A 25299-nucleotide genomic window follows, 5' to 3' on the forward strand; every position below is an offset into this window, starting at 1 on the left:
ACATTTTTCCCTCCCCACCCTTACCTGCTTTCCTGAGGGACCGCTCTCTCCGTGACTCCCTCGTCCGATCCACACTCTCCACTAGCCCCACCACCCCTGGCACCGTTCCCTGCGACCGCAGGAAGTGCTACACTTGCCCTTACACCTCACCCCCATCCCAGGACCCATGAAAACCTTCCACATTAAACAGATGTTCATCTGCTCCACATCGGGGAAACCAAGCGGAGGCTTGGAGACCGCTTTGTGGAGCACCTATGCTCGGTTCGTAATAAATGACAACACTTCCCTGTCGCGAACCACTTCAACTCCCCCTCCCACTCCTTGGACAACATCTCCATCCTAGGCCTCCTCCAGTGCCACAACAATGCCATCCGAAGGCTGGAGGAACAGCACCTCATATTTCGCCAGGGAACCCTGCAGCCCAATGGTCTCAATGTGGACTTCACAAGCTTCAAAATCTCCCCACGCCTGACATCATCCCAAAACCAGCCCAGCTCGTCCCTGGCACCTTGACCTGTCTGTCTTTTCTCCCACCTATCTGCTCCTCCCACCTCACTGACCAACCCCCACCCCCACTTCCTACATACTAGCCTCATCCCCGCCTCCCTGACCTGTCCATCTTCCCTCAACTGACCAACCCCCATCCCAACTTCCCACCTACACTCACCTTTACTGGCTCCATCCCTGCTTCCTTGACCTGTCCATCTTCTCTCCACATATCTGCTCCTTTATCCACCATTCATCATCGCCTCCCCCCTCCGCTTTTTATTTCAAAGTCCCCTTCCCCTCCCCCATTTCTGAAGAAGGGTCAAGACCCGAAATGTCAGCTTTCCTGCTCCTCTGATGCTGCTTTGACTGCTCTGTTTATCCAGCTCTACACCTTGTTATCTCAGATTCTCCAGCATCGTCAGTTCCTACTATCTCAAAATACCTTCCTCTTTTGTAACACTCTCATCACTTGTTCCATTTTCTCCAGCCTTTCCTCTACCACCCATTCTTTAACTGACAACCTTACTTATTTACTTGCATCACTGGGGAAGTTGGCATACAATGCCCAACAATGACCAACTGCATCGTCCTTTTCAAGGGTTTGTGAGGCCAGACATATGGAAGATGTTTCTCATTGTGGGGGAGTCCAAAACCAGGAGCTCATAGTGGTGGTGAAAATGTGAAATTTGCTATCACAGGAGTAGTTGAGTGAACAGTAAAGATACCTTTAAGGGAAGTTAGGTAAACACCCAAGGGAGAAAGGAGTAAAATGATATGCTAGTAATTAGTTTTGCAGAAGGATTCCATAGATGGTAAAGGTCAGATAGACCAGCGTGGCCAAATGGATGTTTCTGCAGCTGCACCTAAGTGAAGGGAGGGTGGAAAATGGTGCTGAGGAGGAATATCTGGAGCCTTTCATCCTCTACCACACCCCCATCTTGTACAAAGAGGAAGATAATTACCAACCCCGGTCCTAATATCCCTTTACATAGTTTGGTGTTAATTTTTATGTGATTATTTATCTGAATCATCTTGGGATGCTTTACACCATTCTCATTTCTAAAGTTATTTGCAGGTTAATTTTTTTGAGAAACTTAAATGATTTACTGTGTTGATGTCTACATTTATCAACCATTTTATATCTGCATTTATGATTAGGATTGGTATAGCCTGCTGTCATTACATACTTGTCTCAAAGATCCCTTAGCCAATTTCATCTTCAATTAAAGTAGAAGATCTCAAAAGGAATTGAGTAAGTACGTGGAGGAGAAAGAAATTAAAGGGAAATGGAGATAAGTAGGGGAGTGGGATTATATGGATTGGCCTTTTGAAGAACTGGTACAGACTCATAGATCAAATGGCTAGTTCTGTGGTGTGCTATTCTATAAACCCAAAGACTCAATATGCTGTATATGTGAGTTGTCATTAGTGTTATGATCTAGTTGATGTTATTACTAGATCAGTTAGATCCCAGACAGAAATCTAACTTGAGAGACATTTTGTTTTATTCAATTTGATATAAGAAAGTGGTCTCTCATTGAAACCTAAGCATGCAATGCTGCATATTCTGCTTTAACAATAAAACAAAAGTTGATTAACAAAAGAAATGAAGATAAAATAGAATAAACCAAATGACATACTTATAATAATAATTCAAAGATTTTAAACACACAGTAAAAGTATACTCCCATTAATCCCAAACATCCCTTTATAAATTGAAAAGAAACAGAACAGCTTTTGTGTCATACCCAAAACACCAGTAGTACAATACTCATACCAACAGGGTTCCTTTATCTAACACCTTGGTAGGTTTAGGTAATTTCATGATTTCAACTTTTAGGATGGAACTGCAGACAGCTTCTTCCTGGAACTGTTTTACAACTCACCTTTAATATTCTCAGCTTTAAATAACCTCTTTAAGATTTTATCCTAACATTTCTAGCATGGGGCTAACACTAAGTCATCACTCTAAGGTAACCTAGTTTATTATATTATCTTTCCCTTAAATGTGTACATACTGCCATCCTCGACCAAGGACTTCACAGGATTTGCCCAAAACTCAAAGTAAAACTAGTACCAAAAGTCTTCCCCCTCTAATCTATTTTTGTTTCCCTTGAACTTAAAAAACAAGTTCAAAAGTCTCCAGCAAACCTTGCTGAGTCACAAACAATGAAATTTTTAAAAACTCCAATTGTGGTATACAAAAATCCATCCACTCTAAAGCCAGGCCTCAAAACCTATTTTAAAATAAATTACCATGGCTACAGAAATACTTACAAGTTAATTATTAACTTCAGACACACAGAAAACTTACAATAAATTATTTTAAATTTGTAAATGTAAATTACACCCTTGATATCACACTAGACAATGTCAAACATGATACAGAACCACATTAGACTTCTTGACACAAAGGTCTTTTATTCATTCATTCACAGGATGAGGGCATTGCTGGCTAAGCAGTATTTATTGCCCATCTCTAATTGCCCAGAGGGCAGTTCAGAGTCAGCCACATTGCTGTGGGTCTGGAGTCACATGTAGGCCAAACCAGGTAAGGATGGCAGTTTCCCTCCCTAAAGGGCATTAGTGAGCCAGATGGGTTTTCCCCTGACAATCAGCAATGGATTCATGGCCATCATTAGACTCTTGATTCCAGATATTTTTATTGAATTTACATTCCACTTTCTTCCATGGTGGGATTTGAACCAGGGTCCCCAGAACATTATCTGGGTCTCTGGATTAATGGCCCACTGATAATACCACTAGGCCATCGCCTCCCCTGCTGTAAGGTAAGATGCTGTATTGTAAAGAGGCAGGTATTGCAACTCGGGTTTATTGGAAACCAAGCACTTAATGTTATTATTTCTCAAGCTCACCCCAGGTTGAAATCCTGTAAATTTTCATTGTCCTCTGTCACTCTATGCTGCTCCAACATAAATCTATAAAGGTAATAGCAAGTTGATAAGGTGATTGAAGAGTACTCAGGATCATAAATAGAAATATTTTAAAAAGTAGACACAGTGCTAGAATCAAGCTTCTGGAAAGACCTCAGCCAGAGCACTGTGGATAGTTTTTAACATTATACTTCAGCAAAAGTCTTAAGGCCTTTGGAGTACAGAGGTTTATCGGGATACTACTAGAGATGAGATATTAGTTAGGAGCTGAGGATGGAAAAGTCAGAATTGATTTCAGGATCAAAGAAGATTAGAAGCTGACATAATGGAAATTTTCAAGCTGACAGGCTTTGATAAATAAAGGCCATTCCCACTGGTTCAATAACCAAAGATCATAGATTTAAATTAATTAGCTAAAAATCTAGAGAGAGATGATCCATAAATGGATATGAAAGGGGGCTGGGCATTGAGATGTGGAATTTACAGAATTTCAGATTAAAAGTAAGGATTGTGGGACTAAACATTGCTTCTCTTTCAAGTAGCCAGCATGCATGTTGGGCTGAATGGCCTATTCATTCTGTGTTTTTATTGGCTTTGTGATTTGCAATTCACTGAGACACACTGCATGGTTAGCCATATAGTCAACAGCTGGTATTCAATGTGTTGCTCTTTGGTACTTCATACAGATTAGCTGCTGTTTAATTCCAAGACATTATCCCATACCACACAGAATTCTTGTGAAGTATAATGAGTCCATTTGGCCCACCATGTCTATACCAGCTCCAAGCATTTTGACTTAGTACCAAATGCCTACTGTTTGCCTGCAACTCTTCACACTGTTTCTATTTAAACAGTCAGCCAATACTCTCTGAAATGAACCTGTTTCAATCACATGTCTAGGCAATAAATTCCTGACCCAAGCCACTTGGTGCATGAAAAAGTTTTTTCTCACCTTGCATTTGCTTCTTTTGTAAACCACTTTGTATCTGTGCCCTTTGGTTCTTGAATATTTTATGAGTGGGAACAGTTTCTCCCATCTACTCTGTTCAGACCCCTCATGATTTCAGAATCATTGATCAAATCCAACCTTCTCCTCTACAACCAGCCCCCCGCCCCCACACTAACCTTCTCCTCTCCAAGGAAAACAACCCAACTTTGCTAATTTATCCTCATAGCTGAAATTTCCCATGCCTGGAACTATGCTCATAAACCTCTTTTGCACTCAGTCCAATGCATTCACATCTTTCCTAAAGTATGGCACCCAGAACTGTACTCCAGCTGGGGATTAATCTGTGTCCTATATATGTTCAGCATAGCCTCCCTGCTCTTATGCCTTTCTCTCTAGGTTCCCTCTGATTTTTCCTGCCAAGGTCCATGTGCAGCAGTACCTTCTGGACCTAAAGTCCATTGGTATGTTTAGACCTTCCGAGTGGTTGCATTTACAAAGAACATTGGCCCCGTCCCTATTAATAATTATGCTTTTCTCAGAGACCCTTCTACGTCTCATGCCCCCTTTAATTAATTATGCACCAAGGTAGCTCTGTTCCTGCACATCCTTTAGTATAATACCCTTTATTGACTGCCTTTCCATGTTCCTTGGATCACACAAACTTCTGCTGCGTTAGTTTAAACCCTCTCGTCCCCTTGAGCTAAATATTTTCAAATAGAACAAACCACCTACATTCCCACAGTTCTTTAACATGTTTGTGATGTTCAGTTCCTGCAGTTCCTCACACCATCCCCATTTAGCTCACTGTTATTCCTTAATTACACCATGTAATTTCACAGATGACAATCAGATGAGCTGTATGGTGATGTTGAGTACACTTTGACAACCAAAGCTGTGTGCCTGTAAGTCAGAGTTCCGCACAAATGCTCCCTCCCTAGATTTCCATCAATCAACTTCTTGGTGTGAAGCAGTGACAACATTCTTGATTTTCAGGCTCGACTTCCCATGGACTTTGGGGCCGTGAAGCTGGCTCTAGTTAGAAATGTGTGCAGAAAGCGCAGCCGTCCTGGATGAATGTCTCTTGTTTGGCCACCTCCACATTTGCCATCCAATCAAGAACAGCGCACTTGTGTTGCCAGGCAGTTCTGAAGACTTGACAACTCCAACTGGTGGAGGCATATGCTGCTGAGGTATGTCAGGCACTGTGAGAGTGCAGGAACATGCAAGCACCTGCAGGAGATTTGAAACTCAACAAAGTTACCTGTCCACAGCTACCAAGGCCATCATTGCAGAGGTGCAGACCCCTCCACAGGGTCACCTGTAGGTGCTAGTGTGACCCACACATGGGTGGCAACCACATTGGGCAAAAGCATGTGCCATCTGGAAAATGCATATAGATTGGCAGCTTGGGAAGAGTTCCTTCAATTTGCACCTTAACTGGCTATTCACTGCTGATGGGCATGGAACCTTCACCAATCTCCCCACCCACCCCCAGATGCTGTGTCCGTAAAAATAGATCGGAGGGCAGCATGCGTCTGCAGACCAACTAGTCACAAGAAATTAATACTGAGTCAGCCTCCAATCCCTAGTCCCCATACTTGCCTATCATACCTTAATCCACTGACTGGATCTTGAATTTCAGCATTCATGCCAAAGTTGCACAAGAGGATAAACATTGATGACAAGAATGTGAAGGAGATAATTTAAGATTAGTGTTTTTTATTTAAAAGTTGCTCTATGTCAGCAAGTTACATCATCAGAGCTATCTGTTTTAATCCAGCCCTCACGCACTTTCAGCCTCGGTAACTCTTCCAAACCAGTTGTTTCAATTATGTAATCTACTTTCTCATTCTAAAAGTCAACAGCAATTTAACAAAAATAATAGTAAAAGTTAATTGTGTGTCCCATGGTTCCTCACGAGGTGAGCACTTATGGTGCTGAGCTATTAAAAAAGCCCAGGAAGGATTTGAGCTCAATTGTGCTGACTTGGCCGACTAATCTCACTGGAGTGACAGTTGAACTGCTCCAGTCAGATTCTTAGTGATATGGTTTATGTGGGCTTTAGGTGAGAGCACCAAAAAATCTGGACATGATGGCCTCCGGGCATGGAACGCTGTCGATAGTCGGAGTCTAGATTTGCTCATTAAGGTCACCTTAGGCGAGGATCAAGGGTCATTTGTACCCCATTGGAATTTTACCAATGAGTGAGGAAAAATGAGACGTTGGGAAAAGTAGAACTTGGTGCAAGTTAGGATTTAGACATCAAAGGCTTGAATGAACTCAATTTTAAGAAGGATGTAAGGTGGGAGCTGGTGAGAAAGTCTTGGGAATAGTCAAGTCTGGAGGTTAAAAAGAAGGTACGAGGGGTTCAGCAGCTCTTGACCTGAGGTAGTCGGTAAATAGGAAATAAACATAATTCAATTTCTAAAAGTTGTTTTTGTTCCTTTTCATCTCAGTCAAGTGTCTAAAATGGAAATCTCACATGTGGAGTGTTAACATACAGCAATAGTTTTGAAGGGGGAATATTGAGCAGTTCACTGACTCAGAGTCTTAACCCACTCTGACGAATGTTGAGACGATGACAATCAATAACTTTTCAGAGTTTTTATGGTATCAAACTAGCTAAATTCCTCAGTATATCCTTTATGACCTTGAGGCAAACTCTAAACACAATATAAAAGGTTTAAACCTGTCAGTACAGACATATGTCAGTTACACAAACAATTGCTTGGCAAAGGAGTGGCTGCAATGAATTAAAGCTTCTTAAAGGCAGATGTTGGAACTGAGTATGGGGCAAGAATAGAGTGCTGTATGTAAACAGACACCTTCCCATTCAAGGAATGTAAAAGCATTTCAGATTTAGTGGAGCAATCTTTCCGAACTGTTGGGACAAATATATTTTAATCCACAAATTCCATTGTTTCCACAGAGAAGGGAATTTAAAGAATAAGTCATTTGTGTGGTGTATTGCCCTGGAGCAATAGATTGAAGAATAGAGTTGTGGGCCACAATGGATGACAATGTAATAATAATGAAACACAAAGGTAAGAAAGTTGTAACCAGCAGGTCCCCAGCAATGGCCTTTTTATTCCCACTCAGTGGCATCTCCCAAGGACATGATTCCAGCTTACACATGGATGCTGACAACAACTAGCTCGACCACTCTCAAACCCTTCACTGTCTCTAAATTATGAGATTGATTTATTCAATGTCAAAACAAGTATGGGTCACAATGTTCTCCAATTAAACCCTGAAAAGTCATTGTCTTAAACCCTTGTCACAGATTCCATCCCCTCATTATAAACATCCACGCTCATGACCTTGTTATCCTATATGACCTTCAGCTAATTGTCTAACTTCATATTTCCTTCATCTCAAAGAGCATATTTCCACCTCTGTTACATCCCTGACTCCAATCCTACCTTAATTTACCTGCTGACAAAACTTGTCCATACATTCGTTAACCTCCAGACTCACTTATTTCAAAGCTCCCTGGCTGTCCTCCCGTCTTTTACCCTCCTAAACCTGAGCTCACTGAAAACTATTGCCATATCTCAACTCACACCAAGTCGTGTTCATTCATTGCCCCAAGCTCACCAACCAACATTAGGTTCCAGCCTGAGAAAGGCTTGCATTTACATAGCACCTTTCACGATTTCTGGATATCCCGAAGCACTTTACAGACAATAATGTTTATTTTTGAGGTGAAGTCACTGAGTAGGGAATTTTGTAACCAATTTGAACACAACAAGCTCCCACAACCAACAATATGATAATGACCAGCTAATGAGTTGGCATTTCCACAAATTCCACCCAAACTGTGGCCGTTTCAAGGAATAATTTCTTTTCTCCAGTTTCTCAAACTCAATTACACATCACTGAATATACAACCTGCCACAAGCCTATGAGACACTGCCATGAGACAGTTTAATGTTTTAACAAAGATCTGTAGCTCAGGTTGTGGTTGGATTTGTTGGTTGGTTCACCGAGCTGACTGGTTTTCATGCAAACGTTTTGTCTCCCTTCTAGGTGACATCGTCAGTGCTGTGTAGCCTCCATTGAAGTGCTGTTGTTCTGTCCTGCTCTGAATTTATATGGTTCGGTCTGTTATGGTGGGCAGTCTTGTTTCTGGTTTTGTACCATAGTGCTGTGTAGATGGGGTCTATTTTAACATATTTGTTAATTGCATTGGTGGGTGAAAACCAGGCCTCCAGGAGTTCTCATGCTTGTCTTTGTGTGGAGGCCTGGTTTTCAACCACTGGTGCAATTAACAAACGTTGAAATAAACCCCATCTACATACCACAAGGGTACAAAACTAGAAACAAGACTGCCCACCATGACAGGCCGGACCATATCAATTCAGTGTTCAGGAATGTGCACGTTTGGTGGATTAGCCATGGGAAATGCAGTGTAACACGGATAGGTTAGGGGTGTGGATCTGGGTTGGATGCTCTTCGGAGGGTCAGTGTGGACTCGAAGGGCCAAATGGCCTGCTTTCACACTGTAGGGATTCTATGAAAGCTGCCAATGCAATCAAAGACCCCTCCCACCCCAGCTATACACTCTTCCACCCTCTTCTGCTGTGCAGAAGATACAAATGTTTGAAAACACGTACAGATTTAAGAACAGCATATTCTCCACTGTTATCAGACCTTTGAGTGGACCTCTCATATATTAGGATTGATCTTTCTCTGCACCTTCTCTGTAGCTGTAACACTATATTCTGCATTCTGTTCTATTACCTTGATGTACTGATATAAGGTATGATTTGCCTGGTTAGCATGCAAAACAATACTTTTCACTGTATCTCAATACGTGTGACAATAATAAATCAAGTCAAAAAGGAGTGACTGGGCTGAATGCCAGAGGCAGAGTCAAACAAACACACAAAGATAAAAACATAAATGCACAGTGCAACAGATAAAAATTGATACACACAGAGATAGGGAGAAAGAGAGGAAACTACTGTTGTGTACAGTATAAAAAACACATAAGAAAGATGCAGAAACACATAAGAGACTTAGGGACAGTAAAATACAAGCTGAGACATAAGCAAGAATAACAGCTACAGTCAATAGAAAATAAAAACTTGCATTTATATAGCACCTTTCATGACCTCGAGGCATCCCAAAGTACTTTACAGCCAATTAAATACTATTGAAGTTTTGTCACCATCGTGAGAAGGAGACAGAACAACAAATTTTCATACAATTAACTCCCCAAAAAGCAATGTCAGAATCTGATTTTGTGGTGTCGATTGACAGATAAATATTGCATTGGGTAGCAAGGCTACCCCTGCTGCTCTTCAAAATTGTACCATGGGATTCCTTACGTTCACCTGAGTGGTTTCTGCTTAGTAGCTCATCCAAGAGATGGCACTTCAGATAGTACTGCACTCTCTCAGTACTGCACAGAAAATGTCTGAGAAATCTGAGTGCACCAGTTGGCCTGGAATTCCATAGATAAAAGCATCAAAGTTTAAAATGAGCCACGAGTGTTGAAAAAATACCAGAGGAAAAAAGTAATACAAAATTGTTTGTTCTTATGAATTTATCCAATGTGACAGCTATCCAGTGCTATCTTAAGCATGTAATTATTCTGATTCAGCCCTTGCCTTAAGGTAAGGCAGCATAATTCTCTTGTTTACACATAATTGCATGTCTTAGCTTAATGACTATCCTCTTGCATTAATGCAGCATTTAGTATAGCTATCAGAGATCTGTGGACCCAGTCGCAAACATTAATGATGAATACTCAAAGTTACTGGAAAACCAAACGGTATCAGTCGAAAAATGTTGGCAAGATCAAGAGGCGACTGGAAGCAGTTAAAAACCCCTGGTTGTCTGCGCCTGAGTTTGACCTGAGCCACAATGAAAGCGTAAGGTTGGCAACAGATGCCTTGCTGGATGTTGGCACTGAGGCTTATGACAACGTGTTGGCTGAAGAAGGAGAAGTGAGCTTCCTATCTCCTTCAGAAATACAATACATTACTAGTAATCCTAAGGAGCCCCTCCAACCTGAGGAACCGCCATTAGAAGGGGGACAAACCAAACCTGGGGCACCAGATGTCTCTTCTGACCTGACTGGCACTTACTTTCCACTCAACTCAGACAGCAATGGACCAATGTTGGAACAAGGTTGGCCAATGGCAGACAAAAGATATTACCTGAAGGGACCCTCAAACATCAAAGTTTACTTTCAGACTGCAAAATCGCAGAGCATCAAAAATATTTTACGTTTCTACATCAGCCAAGCTATTGAGGTAATTCCTTTATGACATGGCAGTTCAGTAATGTTTGTTTGTTGTGAATCAATAATGGCTCAGAATTTGTTGGCTATATTGAAGATGAGTTAAATTGTCATGCTACTATTGCTGCTTAAGCATCCAGGAACTTGTGACAAGGAAGTGTTACTTTGAGACTTGTGAATGACTACAAGTGGCTGGTGGTTTGCATTGCTTGACCTTGTGAATAGGGGATCGTGCCCACAATCTCCGCTTGAGTGTCACAAAATTGCAAAACTGCTTCAGAAAGTTGGAGCTGTCGCCCAACAGTACGAGGATCCTCCGAAGTTGAGATTTACATTTCTGTAGTGTCACTCAACAGCTCTGGCCCAGAAAGGGTACAGTTTAAACTGGAATCTCAGTCCACAGCCTGTAAATTGTTCAGACATTTTAACAATGTATTATTTAAAGATAATCTTACTTTTCCTTTCTGTTTTTATTTCTGTCTCTCAACCTAATCTCTCCTTCCTTCTAATAAAAGCAAAATATTGTGGATGCTGGAAATCTGAAACAAACACAGAGAATGCTGGAGAAACTCAGCAGGTCTGGCAGCATCTGGGAGGGAGAAACCAAGTTAACATTTTATGTCCAGTATAACTCCTCTTCAGTTATGCCAGACTTGAAACGTTAATTCGGTTTTTCTCTCACCACAGATGCTTCTTTAGTTTCTCCAGCATTCTCTGTGTTTGTTTCTCTCTTTCCTTCTGTTCATTTATCTGTCTGTATCTGATTCAACTAGTTTCCTTTTTCCATTTTTTTCTCTCTCTGTTGTTCTTATTTTTCTTTCTCAAACTATAAGTCTCACTGGTTAAAGAGATGGGCTCATGTTCCCATCAGACTGCTGAATGGACCTCTCTAACTTCAAATAACGTTGATCTTGCTTTGTGCACCTCCTGTGCAGCTGTAACCTTGTATACCTCATTCTGTCCAAGCACCCCAAGTTCTGTTTGTCCTTGTTTGCTATGATCTGCCTGTACTACTCGCAAAACAAAACTTTTCACTGTACTTAGGTACATGGGACAGCAATAAATCAAACCAAATCATATTCACTGAGATCCCAGAAGTCTTATTCTCCTACCCCTTTTCAGCTTGCACTTCTAGCAGGTTATCAACTCCTCATCTTGGTCCTAAATGGCATCCCACCCTATTTTTAAATTGTGTCCCCGATTCTAGACTCCCCAACAAGGGGAAACAGCTTACCTCCAATTACCTCTCCCTTTAAGTTTTTTGTAGTTTTCAGTGAGATCAGATCCTATTTGTTGAAATTCTTGAAAATTCAGACCCAGTTTGCCCAGCTCTCTTCATAGCACAGTCCCACAGTCCTATGAACAAATCTGGTAACCTTTATTGCACTTCCTCTATGACAACGACAGACTTCTGAGATAAGGAGACCAAAACTATATATAGTACTACAGATGCAGTCTGTACAATTGAAGCAAGACTTTACTGGTCCTGTACTCAATCCACTTGTGATAAAGGGTAACATTCCATGGGCCTTCCTAACAGTTTGCTGCACCTGCATGTTAACCTTCAGCGACTTATTGACAAGGACACTAAGGTCTACATCTATACTCTCTAACTTCTCACCCCTTTAAAATATTCTGCACATCTGTTCTTCCTACCAAAGTGAATAACCTCACATTCATCCATTGGAGATCTAAGTGATTTGGGAGGATGAAGAGTTGAAGGAAATTGTTCTGAATAAGAAGATTGTACTGGAGCAATTAATGGGACTGAAAGTTGAAAGTTAAGTCTCTGGAACCTACATCTCAGGGTGTTGAAGGAGATGTAGATGCATTGATGATCATCTTCCAAAATTCCATAGATCCTGGAATAATTCCTGCAGGTTTATTTCTATTTCTATTTATAGAGCTTTGAGTGAGTTATTAGGGATCAGAAGTGTTGATATTAACTGACACTACTGTCTTTATCATGATTTCTTCATCCCTTTGTGCTTTTCTACTCTACTAGAATTCTCCATAGTTTTGATGATCTCCATTAAATCTCCCCAAAACACCAGAACAAGAGGCTTAGAAACTGGAGTAGGTCATTTGACCCTTCAAGCCTGTTCTGCTATTTAGGAAGATTATGGTTGTTCTGATGGCATCCTCAGTTCTACTTTCCTGTTGTCCCACTCCCCCAAAACCCATAATGCTTGACTCACTTATCTATCAAAAATGTACTGAACTGAGCCTTCAACAAGCTCGGTAACCCAGTCTCCACTGCACTCTATGAAAAAGCAATGACCAAATGAGTGAAAAAATTCTCCTTCTCTCCCTTTTAAAAGGGAGATCTCTAAATTCTGAATTGTGTTCCATGGTTTTCGTTTTACCAAAGTGGAAACAACTTCCAGATATCTCATCCTGTCCAGTTCCAACAAAATCTTATATGTTTCAATTAGATCCCTCTCATTCTTCTAAGCTCCAACGAGTACAGGCCTGACCTGTTCTTCATAAGATGAGACTTTCTTCCCAGAAAGGAATTGAGTGAACTTTCTCTGAACTCCTTGCATTAACGTCCAACAGTCCATTTGCCTCCCCAATCAATTTCTGCAATCACGTATTGATGTTTTATGATTCATATGCCCAGGCATGGAAACCATCTATACCATCACCCTCAGCTTTTCCAATCTCTCACTAAGTGCGTAAGTTAAAATACCAAATGTAATTCTAACCTCCTATCCCCCAGCTGATAGCTATCGTGATGGACATATTCACTGATGTTGACATCTTCTGTGATATCCTCGAAGCAGCCAACAAACGGGATGTCACTGTTTACATTCTCCTGGATCAGCACTCTTTACAGTACTTCATTGAAATGTGTGAAAAACTCCAGATAACAACCAGCCACTTAACGGTACGTGCTTTGTCAGCTTTATATTCAACAATAAAATAATCCAGCCGAATTCAGCACGATCCATGTTTATATATCTCTGCTCAACAGTGCATAATGGACACTTGGCTGATTTTCTTTGTGCATCTGTTTCAGGAGGTGGAGGAGTGAGCAGGCCACACCTTGGGGTAGTCAGGCAGGCGGGAGGAGAGCTGATTCTTACTGGAGGAGTGGGTTGTCGGTCCAAGGTGGGGTTGGGGCTGAGGGATGTTGGGTCCTACATGTGGGAGAGGGTACCAGTTCTGGGGATGTTCAGATCAGTGGATGGTAAGAGGAGGGGTGCATCAGTTCTGGTGATGGGGTTAGCTCAGGCCAGCAATGGGGGTTATCAGTCTGGGAGAGACAAAAACAAAATTGCTGGAAAAGCTCAGAACTGAGAAAGGGTCACCGGACCTGAAACGTTAACTCTGTTTTCTCCTTCACAGATGCTGCAAGACCTGCTGAGCTTTTCCAGCAACTTTGTTTTTGTTCCTGATTTACAGCATCCGCAGTTCTTTCGGGTTTTATTAGTCTGGGAGTCTTAGTTGTGGGGTTGGGTGTTGGTCAGGATTAGTTCAGAGTGAGGTGGGTGAAATTGGGCTTGGTTGCAGGGTAGGATTTTTGATTGTGGGGTTTGGGCTGGAGGAGTAAAAGTTGGAGTGGACTGTAGTTGGGGGAGTCATTGATAAATTGGAGCTCTATTTTAATACTTACGTGGGATTTAAGTAACATTTTCAGCCTCAAAGTTTTCCCAGGTAACTATTAAATTATGTCAGTCAGATCTCTCCCAAGTTTACGACTTTAATGGACGCTTTTCAAAGGTTCTAAGTGCAAGAGATTTGCCCATTGCAAAACTGAATTTCATTGTCAATGCCTATTGCCTGCTGCATCTGGGGTCCCAAAGTGCAAATCCAATCTGTGCTGCCCCAGTGACTTTCCATCATTGGAATATCTGGACCATAAATCCCTCTTTCTCTCTCTGTGGCTGTTTGAGCTGCTGAGTAGTTCCAGAATTTTCTGTTTTATTAGAGGTTTCCATTGTCTACATTATTAACCAGCTTTCTCTTTTGTGGGAACACAGAGTAATTACAACAGCTAAAAATGTGCATTTAAATACCTTTAATGTAATATACTACTATCCCATGGTGCTTCACTGGAGCATTATGATATAAAATCTGACACGGAGCCACATAGGGAGGTGTTAGGGCAAGTCACCAGAAGCTTTGTCAAGGATTTAAATAACATCTTAAAGAAAGAAGGACAGAGTGATAGAGCGGATTAAGGAGGGAAATACTAGAACAGGGGCCTCAGCAGCTGAAGACATGACCACTAACAGTGGAGTGATTAAAATCAGGGGCTAATGAACAGGCCAGAGTGGGGGAGCACAGAGATTTCAGTAGGTTGTAGATCAGAGGAATCTATGGAGTGGAATAAATCACTCAAAAGCTGGCAAATAATTGATTTGTGATGTGTCAGCCACAATTGCTACTTTCACACACTTTTTGTCATATAAGGTTGGCAATATTCCATTTCATATTGTTCAAACATAAATTTTGTTGTCACCTTTTCTCGATAAAATCCTCTTTCCCTCTCTTGTGTTTCAGAATATAGAAATCAGGCATGTGTCTGGTGACCTCTACTGTTCAAAATCTGGAAAGAAATTTTCAGGCCAAGTTCAGGAAAAGTTTACCATTATTGACTGCTTACATGTGTTAGCGGGATCCTACAGGTGAGTGGGAAATTATTCAGACAATGCAGTCACTGTACTTATAAACAGTGGAAATAGCATAAGGTATTCAGGATTAATATTTCAAACACTCCAGGATTATCCAGCAGTAAAAGAATTATTCCAGTCTGTAACCTCCTCCAGCCTACAACTCTCCAAGACCTCAGTGTTTCTCCTTGGACTGTACTGCAAGCAACCTGGGCGAAAAATCATTGGAGCACTGGACAAAATTGTGTTGATTTTTACTCTTTAAATGCTTCTGTCCATTTCTTATTTGAGTTAGCAGAAAAAAAACGTTGGCTTGAGAGTTAAAAGTAATTTAATCAGGTAATCATTCCCCAATTAGTGAATGAAGAGCAAGTATTGGGTAGACAGGCGCGTCAGGCGACCAATAGTGGAGGGGGCTGTTGGGGGAGGGAATGTAAGAAGCAACAGAGTCATGCAGAAAGACCTCCAGGAATGTTTCCAACCAGAACTGGCAAGCCAATATGGGTTGTGTGACACAATAGGGTCAAGCCATTTTGGAAATGGTGACTGGATAGTTTCTCCAAATGGGCTATTTTCTACAGTTTTGCAAGGTGCTGATATGTAGTGAGGAAACATTCATTTGTTGGCTTTTTTTATAGGTGAAGAAAATAAGAAAAACCTGCTTCATCTGGCAGTAATTATTAGTACTTTTATTATTCGTGATCAAAAGTTTGGTCAAATAGGTTTCTAAAAACATCCTAAAGGCGGAGCAAGAGCCTGAGAGGTGGAGAAGTTTAGAGACAGAATTCCAGAACTAACAGTTGACGTCAACGGCAACCATTAGCAGAACAGTGGTAATTAGGGATGCTCAAGAGGCAGGATGGGATGAGTGAAGATGTCTTTAAGGGTTATTTTTTCTTCAGGGATATTAATTTGCCAGGGCTCTAGACAGAATACCTACATTGTCTTTCAAAATAAGGGTTTTGTCTTCATGACAAAATGATTTTAGTTTATCATCTCGTGCAAAAATGCACTTCTGACAGTATAGCACGCCCTTAATGTTGCGCTGGGACTGCCAGCCTGGATCTTGTGCTTAAGCCCTGGAGTGCGACTTGAACATATGACCTTTAAACTCAAAAGCAACAGTGGTACTGAACAAACAACTAGAACTTATGCTGCAAAAATAACAATAAAGGAACATATTTGCCTTAGATTTTTGTGTTAATAAACAGTAAGTATTTTATTATTTCATTTGAATCAAACTTTTGATTTCCCTCTCAACTTCTGCTTTTACAGTTTTACTTGGTTATCAGGGCAGGTGCACAGGAATTTCATCACTCACTTTTCAGGACACATTGTTGAAAGCTTTGATGAAGAATTCCGCAGGCTGTTTTCTCAGTCCAAGCCAGTAAGTGAATTCAGTTCAAAGCAAGCGTTGCCTCGCAGCCTTCCAAGAAGCTCACTGAAAACCTGCAGTGGACCAATAATCATGTGGCCAGAAAGTCGCAACACCCTTTCAAATACTTTAAGCAGCCTATCCAATTCCAGCCAGCCCTCACTCAACACCCTTCCCTTCACCAAAGATAAGAATCTTCACAACCAGAAACACAACAGCAGAGCTGCTCCTCAGTACAGGCTGTTGTACACACCACTTCTGCAGGAGAGGAACTATCCCTTCCAAGTTGACTGCCATCTTAATGAAATATCAAAGTCAACTCTGAATTCTAATCGCATCAACACACTAAGAGCTCAGAGGGAGGACCTGCAGAATGTATCACGACTATTACCTTTCAGGCAACATCACATGCTGACAGACACTAAACTCTTGTTCAACCTGGAGCGAACCCACATAGGAAATTACTCAATGGAAACCCCATTCAGACTGAGCAACCTAGCCAGTCACAAGTACTTCAACAATAGATATGAAAAGCACTTGAACCAATGCAAATGATTGTTTGCAGACATAATTGTAGAGAATCTGGTTTAATCTAAGAAAAATGATGGCCCAAGTCTTCCAGTTGCTGGATCATTGGAAACCAGACATACAATCTAAAATGCACATCTGGACCCCATGCAAGTTCCAATTTAATGACTCCATTGGCATTGTCCAACAAGTCTGAACTTCCAGTAGGCAAATCCCCTGCTCCCTGGGACCCTCTGCCGAGGTTTCTAATTCTTACTCAGACTTAGAGACATTCAACAGTCCTGACTGACCAAACTAAGTAATTACCCAGGAATTGTTAGGCAAAAAAAATTCTTGTTTAACACCTTTACCATTTTCTCAGTGTGCATCTGTTTTCATCTCTTCTTACACGTCTGTTGTTTTCTCTCTTTATATATGTGAAAATGGTTGTTTTTGATGCTTGTGTTTAGTTGCCTTGGACAGTCATTGGATTTTCAGGTATGTGCCCAACTTCCCAATGTATTCTAGTCTTATGAAACTCTGCTCCTGATGAGTGGTAGAGATCAGTGCAGGTATTGTCTCAGTATCATGAATGTCAGAAATTCAAGAGTTCAAATCCAATTCTAAAGACTTGAGCAGGAGTGCTATCAGTCGAAGAAGCGGTGTTTCAGATGAGATATTAAACCCTGCCTGCACGCAGTATAAGGAATAAGGTAAATGCGCTTGTGGCGCAGATCAAAACTGGCAGGTATGATGTAGTAGGCATCACGGAGACGTGGTCGCAAGAGGATCAGGATTGGGAACTGAATATCCAAGGATATATATCCTATCAAAAAGATAGGCAGGTGGACCGAGGGGGTGGGGTTGCCTTATTAGTGAGAAATGAAATTAAATCAATAGGAGGAAACGAAGTAGGGTCAGATGGTGCACAATTGAGGAACCACAAAAGGTGAAAAAAACATAGTTGGGGTTGTGTACAGACCTCCAAACAGTAGACAGGAGCTGGGATGCAAGATGCACCAGGAGATAGAAAAGGTGTGTAAGGAAGGCAAAGTCACAGTGATCATGGGGGATTTCAATATGCAGGTGGACTGGGAAAATCATGTTAGTAGTGGCTTGCAAGAAAAGGAGTTTGTGGAATGTCTACGAGATGGCTTTTTGGAGCAGCTCATGGTGGAGCCCACAAGGGAACAGCCAATACTGGTTTTGGTGTTGTGCAATGAGACAGACTTGATAAGGGAGCTTAAGATGAACCCTTAGGAGGCAGTGATCATAAGGTGACAGAATTTACTCTGCAATTTGAGAGGGAGAAGATAGAATCAGAGGTAACAGTATTACAGCTGAATAAAGGGGACTACAGAGGTATGAGGGAGGAACTGGGCAGAATTGACTGGAAGAGGAGCCGTGCGGGAAAGACAATGGAACAGCAATGGCAGGAGTTTCTGGGAGTAATTCAGGAGACGCAGCAAAACTTCATCCCTAGCAAAAAGAAGCATGGTACAGGGAGGATGAGACAACCATGGCTGACTAAGGAAGTCAGGGATAGCATAAAAGCAAAGGAGAAAGCATATAATATGGCGAAGGGCAGTGGGAAACCAGAGGACTGTGAAGCTTACAAAGACCAAGAGGGCAACAAAAAAAAAAATGAGGGAGAAGATTGAATATGAGGGTAAGCTTGCCAGTACTATAAATGAAGACTGTAAGAGTTTCTTTAAGTATATAAAGGGCAAAAGTGGACATTGGATCACTAGAAAATGACGGTGGAGAGATGGTAGTGGGGAACAAGGAAATGGCTGAGGAACTGAATAATTACTTTGCGTCAGTCTTCACAGTGGAAGACACGAGAAATATGCCAAAAATTCAAGAGAGTCAGGGGGCAGAGCTGAGTATGGTGGCCATCACCAAGGAAAAGGTGCTAGTAAAACTGATTGGCCTGAAGGTGGACAAATCACCTGGACCAGATGAACTACACCCCAGAGTTCTAAAGGAGATAGCTGAAGAGATAGTGAAAGCATTAGTGGTGATCTTTCAGGAATCACTCGAGTCAGGGAGGGTCCCAGAGGACTGGAAAATTGCTAACTTTACACCCCTGTTTAAAAAGGGAGTAAGGCAAAATACAGAAAATTACAGGCCGATTAGCCTAACCTCAGTCGTGGGTAAGATTTTGGAGTCCATTGTAAAGGATGAGATTGCTGAATATTTGGAAGTATATAGTATAATAGGGCAAAGTCAGCATGGTTTCATCAAGGGGAGGTCATGCCTGACAAATCTGCTAGAATTCTTTGAGGAAGTAATGAGCAGGGTAGACCAAGGAGAGCCAATGGATGTTTTCTACCTGGACTTCAAAAAGGCCTTTGATAAGGTGCCACACTGGAGGCTGCTGAGTAAGATAAGGGCCCATGGTGTTAGAGGCAAGGTGCTAGCATGGATAGAAGATTGGCTGTCTGGCAGAAAGCAGAGAGTAGGGATAAAGGAGTCTTTCTCAGGATGGCAGCCGGTGACAAGTGGTGTTCCGCAAGGGTCAGTTTTGGGACCACAACTCTTCACTTTGTACGTTGATGATCTAGAAGAAGGAACTGTGGGCATTCTGGCTATGTTTGCAGATGATCTAAAGATAGGTGGAGGGACAGGTAGTATTGAGGAGGTGGCAAGGCTGAAGAAGGACTTGGACAGGTTAGGAGAGTGGGCAAAGAAGTGGCAGATGGAGTACAACGTGGGAAAGTGAGAGGTCATGCACTTTGGTAAGAAGAACAAAAGAATGGACTATTTTCTAAATGGGGAGAAAATTCAGAAATCTGAAGTGCAAAGAGACTTGGGAGTTCTAGTCCAGGATTCTCTCAAGGTAAACTTGTAGGTTGAGTCAGTAGTCAGGAAGGCAAGTGCAATGTTGGCATTTATTTTGAGAGGACTTGAATATAAAGGCAGGGATGTACTACTGAGGCTTTATAAGGCTCTGGTCAGGCCACATTTGGAGTATTGCGTGCAGTTTTGGGCCCCATATCTCAGGAAGGATGCATTGGCCCTGGAGCAGGTTCAGAGGAGGTTCACGAGAATGGTCCCAGGAATGGAAAGCTTAACATATGAGGAACGTTTGAGGACTCTGGGACTATACTCATTGGAGTTTAGATGGATGAGGGGGGACTCTAATTGAAACCTTCAGAATACCGAATGGCCTGGACAAAGTGGATGTTGGGAAGATGCTTCCATTGGTAGGAGAGACTAGGACCCGAGGGCACAGCCTTAGAATGAAGGGAAGACCTTTTAGAATGGAGATAAGGAGAAACTACTTCAGCCAGAGAGTGGTGAATCTATGGAATTCACGGCCACAGAAGGCTGTAGAGGCCAGGTCATTGAGTACGTTTAAGACTGAGATAGATAGGTTCTTGATTATCAAGGGTTACAGGGAGAAAGCAGGAGAATGGGGTTGAGGAACTTATCAGCCATGATTGAATGGCAGAGCAGACTTGGTGGGCCGAATTGCCTAATTTCTGCTTCTATGTCTTATGGTCTGTTGACCCAGCTAGATGATAAGGATCCCATGGCACTACATAAAGAGGAGTAAAGGCATTTGCCAGTGTGTCCTGGTCAACACTTATCATTATTAATGTACTGTGTATTCATCATTACATTGTTTACTGCGCTGCATCTTTTAGAATAGCAACCACTTCAAAAGTATGCTGCAATGTCGACATGAAAGTTATCTTTCTCTCTATTCTTACTATTCCTTTGTGTACTGCGATTTTCAGTATTTTTCACTCCATCTTTTGCAGCCAAAGTACTTTTCTCTATTTAAGGTTTTAGCAAAGATTTGTAGCTCGGGTAACTCTCTCCTCACTTCTCTATCTTGAGCTGTTTCTCTCTTCCTGACTGTATAGATATTTACAATTTGCTTTCTGTATCCCTCTTTCTATTTGCGCACAATTCTGTTCCTTGTGTATTTTTGGATCTGTGATTGTATCTCTGTCTGTAGCACAGATTGTTAATGCATCATGTATTTATGTTTCTCTCTTTCTCATTCTGCCCAGTGTTCAGCCACTCACTCTTTATACACAATGAACACCATATGGCTAGTGGTTAACATATTGGACAATAGCTGGTCTGGTAGATATCAACTAGTTTACAACAGGTATGAAATCTGAAGCAGTCTTGTTTCTTGGTGGCTTGATGTGGTTTGCATTCATCTGCCTATGGATTGGGATAAGAAAAGGAAGGACCAAAAATTTTTAACCAAATTATGTACTAAAACATTATGTCCAGTCAGTAATGAATAACGGATATGAAGTTTGGAGCATTGAAAAAAATAAAAATCAACAGCTTTGAAATGAGGTGCTTAAGAAGAATCCTAAATGTAAGCTGGGTGTAGAGACGAATTAATGAACAGCACCAAGACACTATGGAAGAATAAAAGAAATTTTAAATAATATCAACAGAAGTCATATGTAGGTTTCCAAAAACATGCTACCCATGCAGAAGGGTTGGAGCCTAATCACCACTGGAAGGATTAGCAGAAAAGGATCAATATGCCAACAGGGAAGCAAGCAGCTAGCCTGCATTAAAAACCCACATGATCAGAACATCAACAAGAAGGGCATCCGCAGTTGCTAAGATTGGAAAGTTTGGAAGGCCATGGCCACCTACACCACTCAACATGCACTTAGATGATAACAACAAATCACCAATCAAGTAGTCCAACTAACAATTAGGAATCTTTGAGTGATTAAAATAACCAACTTTCTGGCTGCTTCTACTAGTCTATGTTGTGGTTGTAATGAATTGTGAACATGTTTTATCTTATGATAGAAGACAAACAAACAAAGAACAACTCCATTATTGCAGCACAAAACATTCATAACAGTCATTACTTGATGGAGTTGAAGCAACTAAAGTGTGACTCTACAGCACGATGTAAAAATCATAACCTCGCGTTCAGTATCAGAATAAGGTCTTATTGTGACTTCATGTATTGATCTGGCAAATTGATAGTGCACCTTGTTTTACATTTTATTGATGTTTATAATTGTGCTTTTCTTAAAAAAAAGAAATTTGCCTTCCTATTTTGAATTCATAACTTTTAAGTTAGTTGATAGTTTCTCAGATAAGGGAATTTGTCATTGGATGACTTCCATGAATCCCGAGTCCAGCCACAAGGAGACACACTAGAGCAGATCAGACTGATGCAACTTTCTCCTCACACCGAAAGCTTTTTAGTCCTTTCCTGGGACTCAGAAAGGAAAAACTTGCATTTCCAAAGTGCCATTCGCGACCTTGGGACATTACACCTAATGAAGCACTTTTGAAGTGTGGTCAGTGTCATAATGTACGACACTACATTCCCTGGATACACAGCTTTGGAGACTTGAAGTATTCACCCATCTGTGGGCAGAGCTCCAAACTTACTTGAAATGTAGCAACTCAAGAGCAAATCTCTGGAATGGGGCTTGAAGTAGTGACACTCTCATCTTGATTCATTCCAGAGATTGAACCACACAATCCAGGCTCTAGCACTGAGGAACTGCTGCACTGTTAGATGCATCATCTTTTGGATTAAGATGTGGGAAGTGGGATTGCACTGGATGTTTACTTGTCACTCAATGGAATAGGCTTTTTCCACGCTTTAATTTCAAATAAACTGAAGTCCTGCCTGTCTCATTGAGACAGATGCAAAAAATCCTATGGCACTGTTTTGAAGAATAGTGGGTTGGGGGTTTCTACCTTACCTAATTTGAAACTTGACATTAATTTATTGATTTTTGTGGGAACTTGCTGTGTGCAAATTGGTTGCCCTATTTCCCCAGAACAGTGTCTACATATTGTCCAGAAAGCTCATTAGGACATACCATGGTCATGAAATGCACTGCATAAATCTAAGACTTTACCTTTTGTAAAAGATTGTCACCATACCTTTTTTCAGCATCCCACTCCCTACCCATGTACAACTGGAAATACCAGGAAACTGACAAGGTACATAATAGGTTTAAAGAAAAAAAGATATAATTTTCTAGAAGTACAGCACATCTTGTCTGGTCAGATATTAGTTTAATTGAACGGTTCTGAGGATTAGACACAAGGGAGTGCTGTCTACCACGAAACATCAGATACATATATAGGATTTATCTTGGAAGCAGCACTTTGCTAAGCTTTGCTAAGTTGGTCTCTGTGGTAACAGGGATGTTCTATGATGACAGGCTGAGTAAATTGGGTCTATATCCTGCAGAATTTAGAAGAATGACTTGATCTCATCGGAACAGTCAAAATTCTGAAGGGAGCAGACATAGTAAACACCAAGTTGTTTCCCCTGGCTGGGGAATTTAGAACACAGGAACAAGGGTTCAATATAAGAGGTCATAAGTTAGACTGGGAAGAAATTTCTTCACTTGGAGGGCTGAGAGAATCTTTGGAATTTTCCATCCCAGAAAGTTGTGGACACTCCATCATTGAACATATTTAAGTCCGAGGTGGACAAACATTTGGAAATCTTCAGAGAATCACTGGATATGGAAAGCGGGAAAATGAAGCTGAAGTAAAACATTAACCATGCCCGTACTGAATAAATTGAGCTGGCTAGAGAGGCCAAATTGTCTACTCCTGCTGCTATTTCTTATGAGTTGCTGTTTCAAAACTATTAAAAAGTGTTAAAAACCACTATCCTAATTTGAAACGGGGGACTAATCACTAGCTTTGCATTGGAAAACACGAAGTCGTCTATCCTACTTCAGCAGCATTTTTTGAACACAAGTATCTGTAACTCAATATGAGGAAACTCTAATTTTACTGTATAATAAAGTGATTCTTGAAGACAGCTCTTATTGGTACACACACATCACTGTGATTTAACATTCCATCTTCAGCATTTACACACTAACACCACATGAACCACAGCTAGTGTATTTTATTTGTGAGATGTACTGTAGCAACTTGTCAAGGCTCCTTTGACAGCACTTTCCAAATCCTGATCTCTACCACTTAGAAAGATAAGGCGAACAGACGAATGGGAACATCATCACATGCAAACCACTTACCATCCTGACTTGGAAATATATCATTCCTTTCGTGTTGCTGGGTTAAAATCTTTGAACTTCCTCTCTAAAAGCAGCTGGAGCACATGGACTGCAGTGGTTCAAAAAGGCAGTTCACCAGAAACAATTGTTATTGCGCAGGAGGAAGCTATTTGGTCCATCGTGCCTCCATCAGTTCTATCAACTAGAGTTAATCTCCTCTCTTTCCTCCACATCCTTGCACACCATTTCTATCCAAATAATCATCCAAAGCCCTGTCAAATGCCTCAACTGAACCGGTTTCCATACGTTTCCAGGCAATGCATTCCATACCCTAATTACCTGCTGTATGAAAACTTTTTTTTGTTTTTAAAAGTTCACATCCTTGCTTTGTTTGCACATCAATTTGAATCTATGCCCTCAACTTTTTTTCCTGTTATGAATGGGAACAGTTTCTCCCTATCTACTCTATCCAACTTGCTCATTACTTTGAAAACCTGTATCAAATCTCCTCTCAGCCTTCTCTTCTCGAAGGAGAACAGTCTCAGCTCCTTCAACTTCATAACTAAAGTTTCCCATTCCTGAAACCATTCTTCTGTGCACTGCCCAATACATTCACATATTTCCTATAATGTGGCACCCACAACTATTCATCGATAAAAATTAATTATTTGTGGATTGAGTAATGACTGTTAGTTTTTGTGGATTGCTGAGAGTTGTATTTCTTTACATGGAAACCTCTCCAATTTTTATTTTGCATTCTCTTCATCTGTTTCCTATATCAATACTCTAAGAAGAACTAAACCTTTTGTTTTGTTCACACTAAGCACTGTATTCAATTATCAGACTGCTAAAAGGCAGCAGGGATGGACAACAAACCCTGTCAGTGAAACCCACATCCTGAGGGTGAGCACTTTTAACAGTTCAATATACATCAATTATATTATGTTCTTAAATCTTCTCTCTTTTAGAATGGGTGTTCCATACAGTAATAAAAATGCAAGCTATGGTTATGCGAGCAGCAAATCTGGATTCTAATGACTTTCAAAAACAAAATGTTGTTACCAACCTATTTTCCATTTAAAAGGAAATTAATTTCCCAAAACATCTGGATTACAGTCATGAAATTAGCAGAGATGCATTCGTGTTTTTATTGTATTGATGAAGTCCTTATTTTTAATTACGAAGGGAAATACATCAGGCTGGCTAATTTGGGGGGAG

General features: G+C 41.1%; 1 protein-coding gene across 1 annotated transcript; it reads left to right on the forward strand.

Moving 5' to 3' along the window:
- Positions 1-7342: 7342 nt before the first annotated feature.
- On the forward strand, positions 7343-17131 carry LOC109914535 (protein FAM83A). The gene is made up of 5 exons (XM_048595715.1): positions 7343-7376; positions 10030-10595; positions 13305-13472; positions 15092-15216; positions 16477-17131. The coding sequence occupies exons 1-5, from the start codon at positions 7343-7345 to the stop codon at positions 17129-17131; spliced, it is 1548 nt and encodes a 515-aa protein (XP_048451672.1).
- Positions 17132-25299: the final 8168 nt, after the last annotated feature.

Source organism: Rhincodon typus, chromosome 4 (genome assembly GCF_021869965.1).
Source record: "Rhincodon typus isolate 14 chromosome 4, sRhiTyp1.1, whole genome shotgun sequence".
In the NCBI taxonomy this organism is placed as follows: domain Eukaryota; kingdom Metazoa; phylum Chordata; class Chondrichthyes; order Orectolobiformes; family Rhincodontidae; genus Rhincodon; species Rhincodon typus.

Bases quoted from the DNA above. Each gene is read 5' to 3' on its own strand.
- LOC109914535 (XM_048595715.1), top strand. From the start codon at position 7,343: ATGGATGACAATGTAATAATAATGAAACACAAAG. The intron at 7,377-10,029 runs GTAAGAAAGTTG...GCATTAATGCAG, and splicing joins AATAATAATGAAACACAAAG to CATTTAGTATAGCTATCAGA. The intron at 10,596-13,304 runs GTAATTCCTTTA...CCTATCCCCCAG, and splicing joins ACATCAGCCAAGCTATTGAG to CTGATAGCTATCGTGATGGA.